At 40.9% G+C, this 17291-nt stretch overlaps 1 protein-coding gene across 3 annotated transcripts in view; it reads left to right on the top strand.

Moving 5' to 3' along the window:
- The window catches only part of SRGAP1 (SLIT-ROBO Rho GTPase activating protein 1), a 148251-nt gene that overhangs the window by 64503 nt on the left and 66457 nt on the right, over positions 1-17291 (top strand). For all 3 annotated transcript variants that reach the window (XM_062016831.1, XM_062016823.1, XM_062016838.1), the window contains exons 2-3: positions 7719-7914; positions 10895-11057. In XM_062016831.1, the coding sequence (XP_061872815.1) occupies positions 7719-7914; positions 10895-11057 (359 nt within the window). The remainder of the gene's footprint in view (positions 1-7718; positions 7915-10894; positions 11058-17291) is intronic.

Raw genomic sequence — 17291 nt, 5'->3', positions numbered from 1 at the left:
AATATTAACATGGACCATGTGCAGGATGAATTGTGTTAAATAGTTAAGAGAGTATCTGTGTTCTATAAAGAAGGAATTTTCTACACAGAGAAAATAACCAGAAGGATGGATACATTTCATTACTGATCAGAGCAATCACAGAAGTCTATAATAACCAAATTAAATAATAGACTTATAAAAATCTGTCTCTGAGAAGGAGTATTGTTTGGGATTTTTTTTCTTGTAGAGTGCTCGTGTCAATCCAACATTCCAGACATTGCTCTCAAGAGCTGTTCAGAGGAGAACCATGAGTCATTTTTTCTATTCTGCTGGCAGAATAGAAAACCACATACCCCACTAGTGAGGAGAAATATTTGGGTGTCCTGAGTTTCTCTTTAATTTTCTCCTGTGCCCAAGATTTTAAGTCCACAAGGAAGGACTCACGGTATCTTTAACAAGCATGTAAAACCTAGATGGTCAAAGTCCTTAAGAAACTTCAGAATAAGTTGACACATAGATCTCAACGGTTTAGATGGCCTAAATAGGTTTTTAGACACCTATTGCATGATTGCCAGTCTACTTGGCAGAGAAAGATGCGCACAGGCTCCTTATCTGTCTCTCTTTTTTCTTTTCTTTCCTCTCTCAGGCTACAGACCCTTGTCATGAGTGCCAGGTTGGAGCAGTCTTTGCTTTGTTTTGTTCTCAAATATGTTTTGGGACTTACCTGATGTGGGTTCTTTGCTCTTTTATGTGCTGGTGGTTTGCAGAGGTGATTTACTTGTTTGGAGGTGGGGCAGTTGGATTGCAGGACAGCAGCTGCTGCCACAGTGGAAGGAGAGGGCTGGGTAACATTAGTGAAAGACTGTGCATCAGACCATTAAGGCAGAGGAGGATCTTGCACTTTGCTGTCTTCTGGTCAGCGGTGTTTTGGGGTGAGCTGTGATTTTACCATCGAGCAAAACAAAGTTCCCTTTCCTCTGAGGGATAGATTTTGTCCTCAAAAGTCCCAGGTCCCGTGACCAGAAGGACAAAGTGTACCATGCCCAAGGTTTGGTAGGATGTAGTTTCATCACTTAGTTATGGATGCAAAGGACCAGTTGCCACAAAAGCTGTGACACTCAAAATGCGGTGTAGGCAGACTGCCTGCTTAAATCCACGGTCGCTTGGCAGTAGTGCTGTGGCAAGAAGTGTCCTGCCAAGTCGCAAGCTGGCTTGCTGCCCTCCATTCAGGCTGGGACTGTAGGCAGCCAAGTGACCAGCAGCTGTGGCTGTGAATAGCAGAAGAGAGCTAGTCCAAGAACAACAAGAAAAACTTCTTCAGCTACATATAGAGGTTTTCATGGCTCTTCCAGACATGTCTTCCCTTTTCAAAGGGAAGTGGTAGTAGGTGCTCTTATGTGGCCACCCCTTTTGGATCATGTCCACTGGGATTCCCCAGTTACATGGTTCTGGTTGGGGATATGTTGTTGCTCAATCTGACTGCAGTAGATAGGAGTGTGTTTGCTGGAATGTGTAGAATTAAGTTTGCAGCTGCAGGATAGAATTTGTTCTTTCTATGCTCTCTTTGTTTCAGCACAACAACTGAAGGAACCTGTAAACAATTGACATGATCCTGCAAATGGCTTCTACACCAGATTTCCCCTCTAGTGGCTATACAAGGGCTGTTTTTATCTCTGAGTGCCAAAGTGCTTGAATAGATGTCAACAGGGGCTGATAAATGTGAACAAGGACTTCAGATTCCTGACACTTAGTACAGTCCTTCAGATACCAGTCATGATTCTCACTCTCCATCCATTTCCACGGGCTGCTACAGCCAGGAGCTGTATTCTGTTGAAGGCAACCTCAACCACCTCCCCAAAAACCCCCAAACAACCAAAAAAGTCTGAAATGAATTCTCTGAGAAATGGCATGCCAATGTATTTAGAGCTGGAGTGTGCATTGCAGAGACTTCACTTCAAGTGGGAACATGCATAAAGCTGTACACTCAATGTCCTAAGTGAAATTAGTTGGGAGGTAGAAAAGTCCTGCTTTCAGAAGCCCAAGGGCATCGCTGTCTATGCAGCCACATTCTTACTTGCATGTTGAATACAGGGAAGTGATTTCCACTGTCATAGAAAGTTAATGTTGTGGGCCAGGCTCATGATCTATTTAAAGGCATTTCTGCAGTAGCCTGCAAGATCCTCACCTCAGGATCTCTCATCAGCTGTCAGGCTGGTGGAATTTCCTGGCTTTTAAAGTGGAATTTCATACTTGTGGTCCAGGAAAATGGCAGCAAGGACCTGGAAGAGAGCATGAGCCAGACTCCCTGCCGACCACAGAGCTTCCCTCACTATTTGTCATACAAACACTTAAATAGCTTTCTAGCCATAGCTCTGAGAAATAAAAGCTTGTCCAGCAGTAGTACCTTTAGGCTGTGAATCTCAGAGAGGAGTGTCAGCAGCTGGGCCAAAGCACTCACCACAAGACTGATACCAGGCATCATATTTGTCTTCTCTTGAGAGGTGGGATAACATCCCAGGGCTGAGGGGTGACATGGCATTAAGGACTACTAACTGTGTACAGAGGCACCTCCAAGCCCCATTCAGTGGTTGTATTTTCTCTACTGGCAGCATTCTTGGTGGGCTGGAGCTTTTCTGAGACAAAATCTAAACTGAAAGCGTTGGCCAGTTGCCTTCAACTGAACAAAAGCTCTGCCCATCTCAACAGAGGAGCCAAAATCAGGTCCTTATGAGAGCAGAAGGCTGGGATGAAACTGGAAAGATCAATCCCTCGGTGTAACACTCCAGCTTCTAGCAGCAAGCTCGCACGTGAGCTATTCTTACACTAAAAAATTGAAGTGCAGTGAGAGTCATGTAGGACTCAAATGTCTTCAAGGAGGAACTGCAAGACAATTAATGCTCCAATATCTGTTTAATTACATGTCAGACACCAGATGATATCTAGACTGAATTTAAGGTCTGAATCTTTTCCTCTGAAATATGATTTGGATATCATAAATGTGAGAATGAGGGATATGTGTGTTGATAGCTCACGTGGGTAAAAAAAATGTCTAAGTTGTAGTGGCTTGGAAATACAAAGTCTGAGATACCACTTATTGTCCATGCTACATTTGCTGAGACATTTCTGAGTGTTTTAAAAGAAATTAAAACTGGGTTTTTTTTAGGAAGATATTGAAAGAAAAATGGGAGGTATATGGCTTTGTCTGAAGTTACCCAAGCAGATAAAACCTGCAACCATAACTATGCCTTACGAGAGCCTATTTGTACTCTCAAATAGTTCTGACAAGCTAGTTGCTTTTGTAATCGTTCACAGGATGGGGCCCTGAGGCTGTTTGTATTATTTTCCAGTGATACTACTGGATTAATGTGTCTGCGTAGTTTGTGTATTGTAATCATGACTTAAATATAGCTCCTTGCTGAGCAGGATGAGGCAGGAGGCCAGAGGCTTGCAGTGCAGCCGAAGGGGTGACCAGGGTGAGGTGTCTGGCTCCAGAACACCTACCAGAGCTCTCAGCAAACACAAACAACCATGGCAGGGCTGCTCTGTGAGCACAACAGTTAATTCCTCTTGTGTAGGAGTTATGGGTGGCAGGCCCCATGGCCTGTAACACGGGAGTTACAAACCCCAACATCTCCCAGGGTGGCTCAGATGAGAAGCAGCTCACAACAGGTGTGTAACAGCACTGTGAAGCGATCATTAGAGTTGCTTTGGTTGAGAGTTGGTAATGAGGGTTGACGGTGATCTAGAAGGTCTCTGAGAGCTGAAGAGACAACACACAGCCCAGTGTGACATGGCAGGAGCCTTGCAGCATCACAGGGCAGGGATGTGGGCATTGCAGTGGGGAGTGCTGTGGTGGAGTGCCACTCTGCATTCAAAGCGTTGGTCTGGTAGCAGTTTAATTTGATTAATAATGTGTATTTATGAGGTGTCTAGCTTCTGAGATCAGGAGGGGGTTTTCTGTGGCTTGTTGGAATGTTTTATGGAGCCTGGTGCATTAGTACATTTGGAAGTGAAGGTAATGAGTTTTGTTCTTTGCTGGTGTCCAGCCAGCACCATCATTGTGTGTCACATTGCGGTATAACTCACTGTGGGTGCTTTCAGGTGGGGCACTGACCTATAGGTGGTTACGCAGATCTTCTCCAGGGTTACACAGTGTATTACTACAGTGTTATATAAGTCATTATTTTTAGTACTGTATTGTGTGCAAAGAGGTAACCTTGATGAGTTTATTTCTGATTATGGTTTGGGTGATGTCAGTAGTTCAGCTTCACCCACTCTGTATTTAACTCTCAGAACAGCTATGATCTTGTCTGCTTTTATTTTTCATAATGCACTGATTTAACGTCTTGTCAGAAAAAAATGAAGATTTATTGAAATGTTAGAGTTATACCTTGAAGGCTGCCACAAACAAAACCTAATTTTATACTTAATACAGTGATTCTAGAGGATGATGTCATCGAAGGCATAATGGAAATAGTTTTTAACATGTAAATCTTTAGAAATAAAACTTTATGCCAAGACTGTTGGTTTACTTAGAGTCACATTAGCTGCTTCCTTGCTTTGATCATGTGTGCAAAGGATATGGACAAAGGGTGGGGTATTTTTTCCGCTTGTGAGTTCAGTCTGTTCAAGATGCAGTATAAATGGATGGGATTACTTTCCTTGGCCAGGAAACCAGGAAACTCAAAAGCTACTATACAGAGAAGGAGAAGGTGTTAATTCATCCAAGGTTTAAATGTGCCTGTTCCTAGCACAAAATAGCCTGGCAATCATTTGACATCAACCACCTCACAAAGCAGAATAGGACAATGTTGTTGTCCATTACAGTTGATATCAGATTGACTTTGAGTTTAAATGTGCCATCAAAATAAAGACAGGCACCCTTCTGTTGCCTGCTGCACAGCTCTACCAGTTTTTAACTAGACACTCTCTCAGTATATTGGATATTTATTTCTCTGAATACAGTGCAACAATTTTCCTTGCCACTGACTCTTTGTAGCATTAAGGCAATTACACATGTTAAAGAAGACAACATTGCCTTGGTGCATTTTTCCATAGCAGCTGGACAGTTTTGATTTTCTGATGCACAACCTCTCAGGCTGACTGGCTGGCTGTTATGATGATCGTTTTGGGGTTTTGTAAATCCACGGCTTTTTCTTATCAGAAACTGAAAATCGCAACATTTGCTGATCTGATTTCTTATTCATTACCATCTCCTCAACCTGCCAGTATGGCATTACCCACATTATTAATAAAAGAAGAATTAAAAAGTACAAGAAAAAAAGTACAAGAGCAGAAGAAGAGCTGCTCTGCAGAGGTCTCTTCTGAACAGACTGTGGTCAGCTGGCATGGGTGGGATGTACGTCTCCTCTTTTTCTCCTCCAGTGAAAGGCCAGAGGCTCAGCCTTTTGGAGCCAGCATGTTCTTTCTCCTTGCCAAGACTTAAATAGACAGAAATTGTGGAACTTCCTTCGTAAAGCTGCAGTCCCCATGTACCCTTAGAACTTTACTCAGAGCTTGGACACCTTCAGCCACCAGCAGCTTTCAGAGATCGTGCTTCATTTTATTATCTAATATACAAGTTTGAAGAAAGCCACTGCTGTTTACTGGAAATTCAGGCAGCATCAAGGAGATAATGCAATTTCTCATATTGTATGTGTTGTCCCTTTTTCATTGTTTCTTGTATCTCTATGCATATATTCCTGTTTCTAAAATCTTTCTCTTTCCTGTTGCTATGGTAAAAGGCTGCCTAAAAAGGAAGAATTATAGCAGCAAGATCCACTGACCTACAAAATAATCAGAATGTAGTTGCTCTGTACAGAGCTCTGCTTTTGAGGTAACTGGTAGAAAATCTGTAGTGGGAAAGAGAGATGGCCAAAGTACAGGGACCATGTACAAGGATTCAGATTTAGTCAAAACCCCAGTTTGGGGGTCAAAATTACTGTTTCTGATTAGCAAATCTGTACAACTGGTTTCCTTTATGCAGGGATTTTCCATAATTGCAATATTAAAAGTAGTGGACACCGAAAAAAACAGTCTTGGGCTTTTGTTTCTGTTAATAACCTTCCTGCTCCAATGTGATTTTCTTCTCTATAAATATGAATGTCATTGATACAGTGTTGTACAGTGTCGTATTACAGTGGCTCATCCTTGCTGGAGGCATGGTCCTTTTCCAGTGAACTGATTTGTAATGAAATGAAATGAAATCCAAATGATGAATATTTTTGGTTCACCTCTCAGATGATAAAAATGGATGGTCTCATTAATGATTAACACAACAGCTGGAAGCTCTAAGGAGATCTGGAAGAAAATACTGCAGTGTGTCCCTTCTCCAATAAATATATTAGCTTAACGGTTTTCTGTGCTCATACTGCCTTATTTCAGTATACACATTTGAATCCCAGCAGAGAGGATTTCTTCCCTCATACCTGCTTTAAGATCAAGAAGGATGCATTAGCTCCTAGTTGCATCAGATAATTTTTTTGCAATGTTATTACTACTTACTGAGTTGCAGTTCCCTGTCATGTTAGTGTTTTTAGCATGCTTTTCTATTTCACACCAGTGAAGCATCTAAGATTTCCAATGCCTTCTTGCCCACAGCATGGTTAGGAATCAAGTAGAAGTTCACAACAATTTTGCATTTACATGGACATCACTTCTGACATGTTTTACTATTAATAAGTCCTTGTTGTATCATTAAACTGTTTAAATATATCTGCATATATAATGTTCACAAAATGTTTATGCCTGTGCTTACTCCACGATGTTGGATTACGCTGTGCCTGGGCAGCTGACAAAACTCTAATGAACTACCCTTTCATAAGAACCAGAGGGATGTTTTTAAATTGAGTGTTCTCAGGATGTGATTAACTGCTTAGCACTCAAGAAATACAAGTGCTAAAAAAACCCCAACAAAACAAAAACCAAGCAAAAATGAAAAGAACAACCCTACCACATAGCAGCTCTGCAAATGGCAAACATTGGTAAGAAATTGTGGGACTTTTTGCTGTTACTCTAGAAGAGAGTGTATGCTTGCAGTTATAATGTAGCTAACTGATTTTGCTTTATGTTCATAAATACAGCCCAGTCTCTGGAAACCTGTCCAAAATTTCAAATAGCTATCTCTGAGTATAGGTACATTTTTTCCTCTGTATTTGCTGTAAAATAAAAGCAAATATAATACGCTAGTTTCCTCTCTGACAGAGATGAAGCTCATCTTTGTGCAATTATGGTGGATAATGCCTCCAGAGTTTGTCATAAGGTTATTTCCACGGTGTACATGATGATGACACCAATCAGTGTGGTCCACCAGGCAGTCAGCAGACTGGTTCAGGCCCAAAGGGTGCTCATTTTTCATGCCATTTTTCAGGCCAGAAGAAGGAGCTGCTGCTGCTCAAAGGGTTGCACATTAGCTCCTGCAAGGAGATCACTCCAAGCCAGATGTTATGTTAATGCCAGAAGCCAGGAAGAGGATAGGAGAGGAAGGAGGAGCCAGGTCTTCTACTCACCTCAGCCCAGCAGAATCCTGAGCCCTTGCCATAGCTATTTGTGAGGTAGCGTGTGAGAGGATGCTAGGGCAGAAGTGAGAGCTGCCACTGCTGCATCTCACCACAGGACCTGAAATCCAGATCCCACTGGTGTAGCTGTGTGGCTGAATTATACTGGAATGTTTGTCATTTTGGTTGGTACCACTCAAGTCTCATTTGCTTTCACTGACCTGAGTGTGTTTCTTTCATTAGAGATCCGAGCTCAACTCGTCGAGCAGCAGAAATGCCTGGAGCAGCAGACTGAAATGAGAGTGCAACTTCTGCAGGATCTGCAGGATTTCTTCCGCAAGAAGTCGGAAATAGAGATGGAGTATTCCCGAAACCTGGAAAAACTGGCAGAGAGGTTCATGGCAAAAACGAGAAGTACAAAGGATCATCAGCAGTATAAGTAAGACTTCTTTCCCCCTTGTTCCTGTGGTAGCCATTGCTGGAGTGCCACGCTGCCCTTTGCTTCTAATGGTTTTGAGTCCTGCTGAATGGAGCCCAGGTTCAAAGGCATGTTTCAGATTCCCACCCCTATTCAGTAGCATAGTAGTTGTCATTGTAGATGGGTGCCTAAATACAGTTTTGTTGATTTGACCCTCTACAGTTATTCATGTAAGCTTCTGAGAAGTGGTTTCAGTTTCTTAGAAGGTAAGCTGCACAAATATTATCTCTAACTTACTGTATGAATTTAAACCACCCAAAATACAGCCAGTATCTGGAAGACATGCAGAGCCCAAAAAGGCCTTGAAAGCTGTATGCTAACCTTTTGTAGCAGAGTTGATAGGATTTCAAAATGTCTAAATAAAGGTCAATCGCCATTAAAAAAAAAAGAGGAGAAGGCAAAAATTTTGGCAAAATGGCATTAAGAAAAAAAACTTTTCAATTGTTGTTGCATATGAGCTTGTGCTGCCTGTTGTGCTGTGTCTTATTCCTAGAAATGCATATGATGTGAATGTTATACATTGCTTGCAATTTAATGTATCCCTTTCATGGCCTAGTAACTTGTGTACAAACCAAAACTTGTCAAATGTGTACAGCATGTATAAAACTACATTTTTTATTTGTAAAACTCAAAAATAAGTACCTCTTTCCACTATCCAGTCAGTGCTGTGTTAGGGATACACAGAGCTTTTGTTTCAGGACAAAAGTCTTTTCCAAACACATCTGGCAAAGAAAGGTTAATCCAAATTCAGAGTGCACAGTTCAAAGAGCAGTAAATATATTTCATAAAATTCAGTGAAGTGACTCAATGATTTTCTAAAGTAATCAACATGTGCATATGTCACCACTTCAGAGAGAGCCTTGGCTTTTATTCAGCTTGTGGCAAAATCTTTCTGCCTTGTGCATACAAACATCTTTGCTTGTTCTTGAATGTGTTAAATCCGGACTGACAGATGTGCATGGGGGTTATGACTGCAGTCCTGCCTTTGGGTTTGTTCTCCAGTTCTCTGCTTTGAGAAGAGATTGCAGCAAAAGTCACTTTAACTGGTGATCCCGTGTACTGTTCCCACCATTCCTGCAAGAACAGACAGGAAGGCCTGTGGGATTGGCCCTGAGACGTGCAAAAGCAGTGAGGACCAAGTAATGTCAGCATGGTCTTTAGGGGTACTCGTGTTGGCTGTCCTAGATGACAAAATGCTGACTGGCCTGTAGTTTTCTGGGTCCTCCTTCTTGCCTTTTTTTAAGTCCCCATCCACCAAGGGAAAGTCTTCTGTTCTCCAAACCATTCTACTATCCTCCATGGACTGGGTTTCCCAAAGGCTGGCCTTGGCAGTGAAGACTAAAGCGAAGAAGGCATTCACTAGTTCTGCCTTCTCTGCGTTCTCCATCACTAGGGCATCTTCCTTGTTCATCAGTGGGGTCACATTCTCTCTACTCTTCGTTTTCCTGCTTACATATTTGAAAAGCCCTTGTTTTTCTTTACTTCCTTTGCCAGCTTTAGTTCCAGAAGGGCTTTGCCCTTCCTGGTTTTGTCCCTGCATACTCTGGCAATGTTTCTATACTCTTTCCAAGCAACCAGACCATTTTCCACCTTACACAGATTTCTCCTCGAGTAGTTCCAGTGGTTCTTTTTTCAACCATGTAAGCCTCTTGCCTTCTTTTCTTGATTTTCTACTTGTAGGGAAACACCAATTTTGAGCTTGCAGGAAGTGACGCTTGAAGATCAATCAGCTTTCTTGGGCACTCCCACCATCTGGAATTGTGTCCCATGAGATTCTTCCAAGCAGGTCTTTGAAGAGGCCAAAGTTAACTCACCTGAAGTCCAGGGTCACAACCTGGTTTTGTTTCCTGCTTCTTCCACACAGGATCTTGAACTTATTGCTGTGATTGTGAGGGTGAAAGCATAGACAATTAGATGAGTAATTAAAGGGCATATTTCTAGCAGTGAGAATACTTAAGTATTAGAAAAATTTACCAAGAGTTGAAGGAGTTTCTTCCTCAATTCATCACCACTTTTGACTGTTCTACCATCACATACTTGACATTTTTGACAATAGGAAAATCCCTGCACAAGAGTGAAAAAATAAGAGCGGCAAATTTCTTGAGCATTTAGTTGCAAGGCAAACTTGAAATTAAAATCTCAATAAAATAATATTGCAAATTTTGTATAGGTTTTTATTGGTTTTGAAACAGTTATTGAACTACATGTATTTTTCTTTTGCTTTGTGTAAAAGAAATTAGAGGTCATCTGTGATTTCACTGGTTGCAATAGTAAAAGTTTGGAGTGGGCCTACAATGCAAAAAGGCTGTCAAGGAAATTCAGAACAGGGCCACTATGGGAAAAGTCCAGTCCTGCTGTTTGTCTTGTATTTGAACTGTGTGGGACTGGCAGTAGCAGTGTATTTATGGGTACTTTGAATTGATGAATGGTGATCACAGAATATGAATGCTGGGGGCATTTCCTTCTACAGTTCTACAAATCCATTGCATAAAGGAGGTACACCTCCAATTGTGCTTGGAAAGGATTTGAGGTGCACTTACAGTGTTTGTTTAGTTCTAATATCAACAGTTAAAATACTGTTACTCTTTCAACAGTACTCTTTCAGACTTTTATTCATTCTGGATATCTGTAAGCAACCGTAAGCTTTGTGGCAAGATGTTTTTTATATGCTCTCAGATGGCTTGCGGTGTTCTAAATTCTTACACTTTTCTTATATTTTTGTGTCTGTGCCTCCTGGGATTTGTAGCATGTGTTTTAAAAGTGATCTGAAGTTTCCTTAACCCAACCTTGTTCCAAGAACAGATTGACAGACTGTTCAGAAGCAGCACTTTTTACGTAATAAGTTAAGACTGAAAATGTCAGGCAGATGTTCGTGTTAATAATGTAACATAATATAATGTAACATTTCTATACATGATACCTGTGTATATCTCTTTCTTAGGAAAGACCAGAACCTCTTGTCACCAGTGAATTGTTGGTACTTACTCCTGAACCAAGTGAGAAGAGAAAGCAAAGACCATGCAACGTTGAGCGATATCTACCTGAACAACGTGATCATGCGGTTCATGCAGATCAGCGAAGACTCCACCAGAATGTTCAAGAAGGTAATGCCTCTGCTGCAGTCCTCCAGCTGGGCTTGTAAGATGTGTGAGAGAGGCAAAAGTATCTTAATGGGTAGCATTTGAGGAGAAGATTCAGCACACATAGCATAAAATCTATTTTAGCACATGTATAAATTCTTCATGACTGTTCTCACGGAGCAAATCCTCAGTGCTGAAATGCCTGGGAACCTGCTATGTATGCTGGTGACCTTAAGAGCCGAATCACAAGTATCCAAAAGGCAGAGAAAAAAGCTCCTCTCAAAAGCATACTTGTCTACCCATGTAGAAAGGAAACTGTTTTCGCTTAGGAATCCCAAAATAGTAATGCTGTATTAATGAATTATTTGTAAAAACAGTATTTCATTGTAATTCCATCGTGAGAGAAAGAGATTCAAGCCAAAGTAAGGGTGTTGGCATAAAGATGGTAGAGTATGCTGCAATTCTCCTAAAAGCATTTCCTTCCCAATGTTAAATATGAACATACACTTTGGATAACAGAATTACTTCTCTTAGATCATTTATGCATTGTCTCTGTACGTGTTTGTTTCCTTTCCTTCCCAATGCTAGATATGAGCATACGCTTTTGATAACATAACTACTTCTGTTACATCATTTAAGCATTGTCTCTGTATTTGTTTGTCCTTATACATTATGTGTGCCTGTTACGTGTTTTCATAACACATACAATGTGTAAATCCCTCTTGTGCTAAGCAAGCACTCTGGGAAGCCTTAGTTTGAGACCTACGTAATGTGTTTGCAGTCATTGTTGTAATGTTCCAAAATAAAAATAGGTTATAAATGCATATCCGTCAGTCACAGTGGGATGCTGATACACAGGCGTCATACAGAGAGGAGTTCAAAGAGAATCAAGGTGGAAGAATGTAAAGTGTGTGACTGAATGATGTTTTTCAAACTAGGGAACTAATTCACAAATACCTGATGTCAATCCCAGATAGGTAGCAATGGGGTGGGTAGAAGAATCACTTAGGGAGCACATTGGTTGTACTTGGAGGAGAATAAAAACATTTGTCATTTATTGGTGTGCATTAAACCCTGTAATGGTGACAGAGTTGAAATTTAAAGTTTCTCAATCAGTAATGGTCTGTTCATGTAATATGTCTGATGCATAAAGTGGTTCACAAACCACTGTACTCATGGAAGATTATTTTAAAAGTTGGAAAGATAGTGGGAAAAGCAATTTGAGCATGCTGCAGTACTGCCTGTGTGGAGATATCTCGGACTTGCTTGGACCAGTAGAAATTTTTCAGTATTGAATCTGGAATAGTTTTTCAGTTGTTTGTCATGTCTTGAAAATCTCTATTTCGCTAGATGTACATTAATTGACTAGCCTACTTTCTTTCAGCGTAGTCGTTCTTTAGAACTAGAAATCTTACTTTTCATAGAATCATAGAACGGTAGGGGTTGGAAGGGAGCTTTAGAGATCATCTAGTCCAACCCCCGTGCAGAAGCAGATTCATCTAGATCAGGTCACATAGGAACATGTCCAGGAGGGTCTTGAAGCCCTCCAAGGATGGAGACTCCACAACCCCCCTGGGCAACCTGTGCCACTGCTCCCTCACCCTCACAGTGAAATAGGGGGTTTTTTTATATTTAAGTGGAACCTTTTGTGTTCCAGCTTCATCCCATTATCCCTTGTCCTGTTGCTAGCCACTATAGAAAAAAAGGATGTCCCAAGCTCCTGACACCCACCCTTTAGATATTTGTAAATGTTAATAAGATCTCCCCTCAGTCTCCTCTTCTCCAGACTAAACAGCCCCAGTTCCCGCAGCCTCTCCTCATATGAAAGATGTTCCAGTCCCCTGATCATCTTGGTGGCCCTGCGCTGGACTCTCTCCAGAACTTCTCTTCCCTTGTCTCCAGATGGACTGTACAAAAGTACCTAGATAAAGTTTTCCTTGGAGAAGTGGGTGTCTCTCTTGCTGTGGTGCTTGCTGCCAAGCACTAGTGATTTATTTGCTGCTAGTTACTAGCTGAAGAACTGATTATGCTTTGAACGATGATGTAGCTCCAGTTTCTCTTCTGTGAAAAGAGGAGTTATAAAGGGAGTTATACAATGAGGTGAACAACATTGGACAGAGAATAAACCAAGCCCTGTGCAGGAGGTGAAGCTGGTAGCAAATTGCCTTGCTTTATTGAAGAAGAACATAAGCTGTCTACATTTCTGTTTAGTACAAATGGGAAGCCTCAGCCATAATGTTCTTTAAAGGCCCCTTCTAACCCAAACCATTCTATGATTCGGTGATAATTTCTGTCAGATGTGAATGAGCAGTCTAACTTAAGGTACATCAGAGACTGTCTCAGTACTGCTTAATGGATGTTCACCAGGCAACAGAAAGAGATTAGGTGCAAAATGCATATGTCCTGTGCTACAGCCTCCAGAGGTCATAGGAACACAGAGAAGGTGTGAACATGAAAGGTGAGATCCAACACTCTCCTCCATCAAAATCATATTCTCCCTAAAGAAAATGGTGTAGAATTTGTTGGAGATCCATAAACATCAAATAGATTATTTAACCAATTTCTATCACTTTCTGCAGGTTACTTTTGAAAAACACTATATTTGGAGTAAAGTTCTGTTGGGGAAATGTTTAATCAATCTCAAAGAGTGTAATCTCTATGAAGGCATATGGGATATGTTTACTGTATACAGATTTCAGGTTGAAGTAGAGACAAATCATATCCTGCAGGTACTTCTACACTGGGGTCTGATCATACTGTTCTATGAAATATGTACACTCTCTCTTATAAGTGTAAATATGAAGAACAGTAGTAATGTGAGGATTTCAAAATTAAAGACTGACAAGTGCATGCTTAGTATCTTACTGCAGTCACAGCCAAGAGCAGGAAATACAGTCATCTAATGTATCTGTACTCATTGCCTCTCACAGCATTGCATATAGAAGCACTTAATGTTTTTCTAAGTAGTTTCCAAATACCATCTAATCAAGATTCTCTGTATCCAATAACTAGATAATTTCATTATCACTATTATCATCTTGTGTTATTTCTCCTTTGGTCTTACAGCAGCAGCTTCTGCATCTTTGGAGGTGTTTTAGCTCCAGTTCCAAGTCTGGAGAGTAACTACACTAAGCCTGTGATCAGAGCAGATCTCCATCATTCTGCTCTGATTCCCAAATCTGCCTGTTGCATAAAGGAAATGTATCTCAGAGGCGATTGCACTGTTGCTCACAGGCAAGATACAGGGAGACATCAGCAAAGTCAGTCTGAGCTTCTTGGCTTTTTCTGCTCCCTCTTTTTTCTCCCCCTCTTTCCTCCCTAGAGGATGAGGCTGCCCATTCTGCTTCTCAGTGGTAGCCTTTACTAGATTTTTCCACTTCACTCGTGGGCACTAGGTCCTCAAATGAAACTTTTCCATTAAATGAGCCCAACATTTTCTAGAGAGATGCTGTTTGTGTGCTATTCTAAGATTGGCTCCAACTTGAATTGCCGTAATGAAAAGATCAAACAATTTCCTCGTTTCCTGCCCAATCTAGCCAGTACAGTATTGTTTTGTTCTCTCTCCTGCTGATGTCTCCCATGTGGGATACAGCACAAAGTTACAAGTCTGTGGCAAGCTCTTTTCCAGTCCTTCTATAAAAGGTGTGTGAGGTACCTCATTTTGGTCTACATGAAATGTAGTGATGAGGGGTGTCTGTGCTCCTTAGTCTTTGTACCTTGCCCGTGTCTAACTGTTCTTCCTCACTGTGGCTCTTCCTTTTGTATGCATCTATACATCTGTCTCAACCTTTAGATTGCTTTGGTGGAATGATCCTTATTGGTTCTGTTTCTTTCTTACATGTTCTGATGGGACAGGATATATTGTATTCAGGTATTTGATTGTCCATAGCTTTCCTGTCTAGGCTGGCTCACTTAACACATAGATATTCATTATTTTTGTTCTCCCAGGAGCTCTTTGACTTTTTTTTTTCCAGTAGTTTGGAACCAGCATCTGTTTAAACGTACTAAATGCAGCACTAGAATCTAGTTCAGAGATTTTGTTGATCTGATGATATTATGTCAGGCCTTATACTTCCAGATAGGCACTTAAGCTCCTCTTCTTTTTGGTTGCTGGCATATGAAAGCAGTACAGATTGCTGTTCATGCCTGGCCTTCATGCTGCACATAAAATTACAAACATGAAGTAGCAGAGTTCAAACCTTGCTTGGTTATGTGTTTCTTCAGGCAGATGGGGTAGATGGCCTCATGGGGACAATTAAAGAATAAAGTAATAAGGAAAAATGTCAAGCAGAAGGGAAAAGTATTACACAGAGCATTTCATGCAGGGATTCTGGTTACCCCAGCATTAATAATCAACTGTATAAACACATACCCACAAAATCCTTAGGCAGATTTGTATATTTGTAATTTATAAACATGTATTTTCTTTGGGCAGAAGCCGTAACGAGCCAAGATGAACATATCTTCCAATGTTTACAGTAGAAGATGCTGGAGGAGCCAGGCACAATAAATATTTTAGTTCATAATCTAGCTGTTAACAAGGAATAAGACTACCTGCCAAATCTATTTGACTTTATAAGGATTGTGGCATATATAGACATTTTTTGCATCATTTTCTGAAACATTTAAAAGAGTAGCAAAGATATTTGTTGCTATAGACTGGCAAATCTGGGACAAAATTTTACTGAGTTGGTTATGTCAGTGTCACCGCAGCTCATGAAAGCTCCTTACAAGAAGGGTTTGCACATCACTTCCCCCAGGGACAGCAGCAGACTCATTTAAAAGCAACAGTCACGTAATATTTTCCCTAAATGACGTAACTGAAATTGTTGAGCATTGAGTGTACTAAATACAGACACTGAAGAGTTCTGAGAAGAACTGAACAGATTCTTTACGTTTCAGTTAAAAGACCCCAAGAGAGGAAAGTTTGGGTGCCTAACTGAAATGGAAGGAAAAATTCGTACAGGTTCCAACGAAAGGGTATTATTGTGGAATAAAATGTTAAGTTTCTCAGACATTAATCCAGAAATCTTGATAACATCAGGAGGACCACTGATGTGGTTGAAGTTGAGCATATACTGAAAGAGTGGTTTAGGTAGATTTATTTGTGTGTTGCATGAGCGTGATCTGTCCTACTATCAGGTGAGAAAAAGTACACTGCTCTCTCTTAATGCTTTGAACCAGATTAGTTACATATATAATATTTTTAGCAAGAGTTTGTGCTCTAACATTTTTATGATGTTCTTTGTGCTTTTGGTTAATACATGCTAATACATTTTTGTAGGATGTAGTGAATAAAGAAGCAGCTCAGTCTGTCAGGTTTTAGTGGCCTGATTAGAGCTATCAACTCAGCTCCAGGAACATGTGTGCTTCATCTTACATTCTGTTGTTTCGCTACTCTCAGGATAGACTTCTAGAGGAGCACACCCTTTAAAGATGCTGCACTATAGTGAGGAATAGGTAGCCTAAAAGAGAAATAGGAGAGCCACTGACCACTGATAGAAAATGCATTTCCTATCTGATGCTCTAACACATGATATGTTACACAGCAAAAGCTGTGTCGTTGCCACTCGAGTCAGTATCTCTTGATGTTAAATGCTAATGTAAGATGGTTCTTGAAAAAGAAATGGCTTTTATACTGCTAAGGTTAACCAAATCTCTTATTTTGATTGAACAATTCCTACAAAATCTTTCATCAGAGACAGCAGCCGACATGTTATCCATCACTACAGGCTCCCTCTGTGGGCTGGAGTCCCCAGATGAACTGGTGGAAGAATGACTCATCTGTGGTCGGGTGGCATTCCTGGGCTCTCTCTTCCTAATTTTTACTCATTTTGCAGATCACCTCCCTCCCTCCCTCCCTCCCTGCCTCCTTCTCTTGTTTCCCATTTTAAAGCCTATTGTCTTTGCCTAAAAACATCTCCTTCTTTCCTCTACTGTGATTTCTTCGCTTTCAAATTTACTATTGACCAATGTGTTGCCTGCAAAAGATCATGTAAATGCATGGTGGCCTGTAAATCCTGAGGGCTGGACTGCTTCTGCTTCAGTGCTGCACAAAACTCTACAGGAGCAAAGAGAAGAAATGGATCCTTGTAAATAGTGATCATAAGTTTGCATTAGGGTGTAACTGAAGAGCAGAAATGGAGGGTGAAGTGCTGTGTGTTTTGCTTACAGCAAAATCTACAAAGAGTAAAGAGAAGATTAGTTCAGAGTTTTCTGTCTCACCTTCTCAAACAAACTTTTGCACTGCCAGGTTAA

The sequence above is a fragment of the Colius striatus genome, chromosome 1 (genome assembly GCF_028858725.1).
Source record: "Colius striatus isolate bColStr4 chromosome 1, bColStr4.1.hap1, whole genome shotgun sequence".
NCBI lineage: Eukaryota > Metazoa > Chordata > Aves > Coliiformes > Coliidae > Colius > Colius striatus.
Note: the sequence above shows the minus strand (reverse complement) of the source record. Positions and strands in the feature narration are given on the sequence as shown.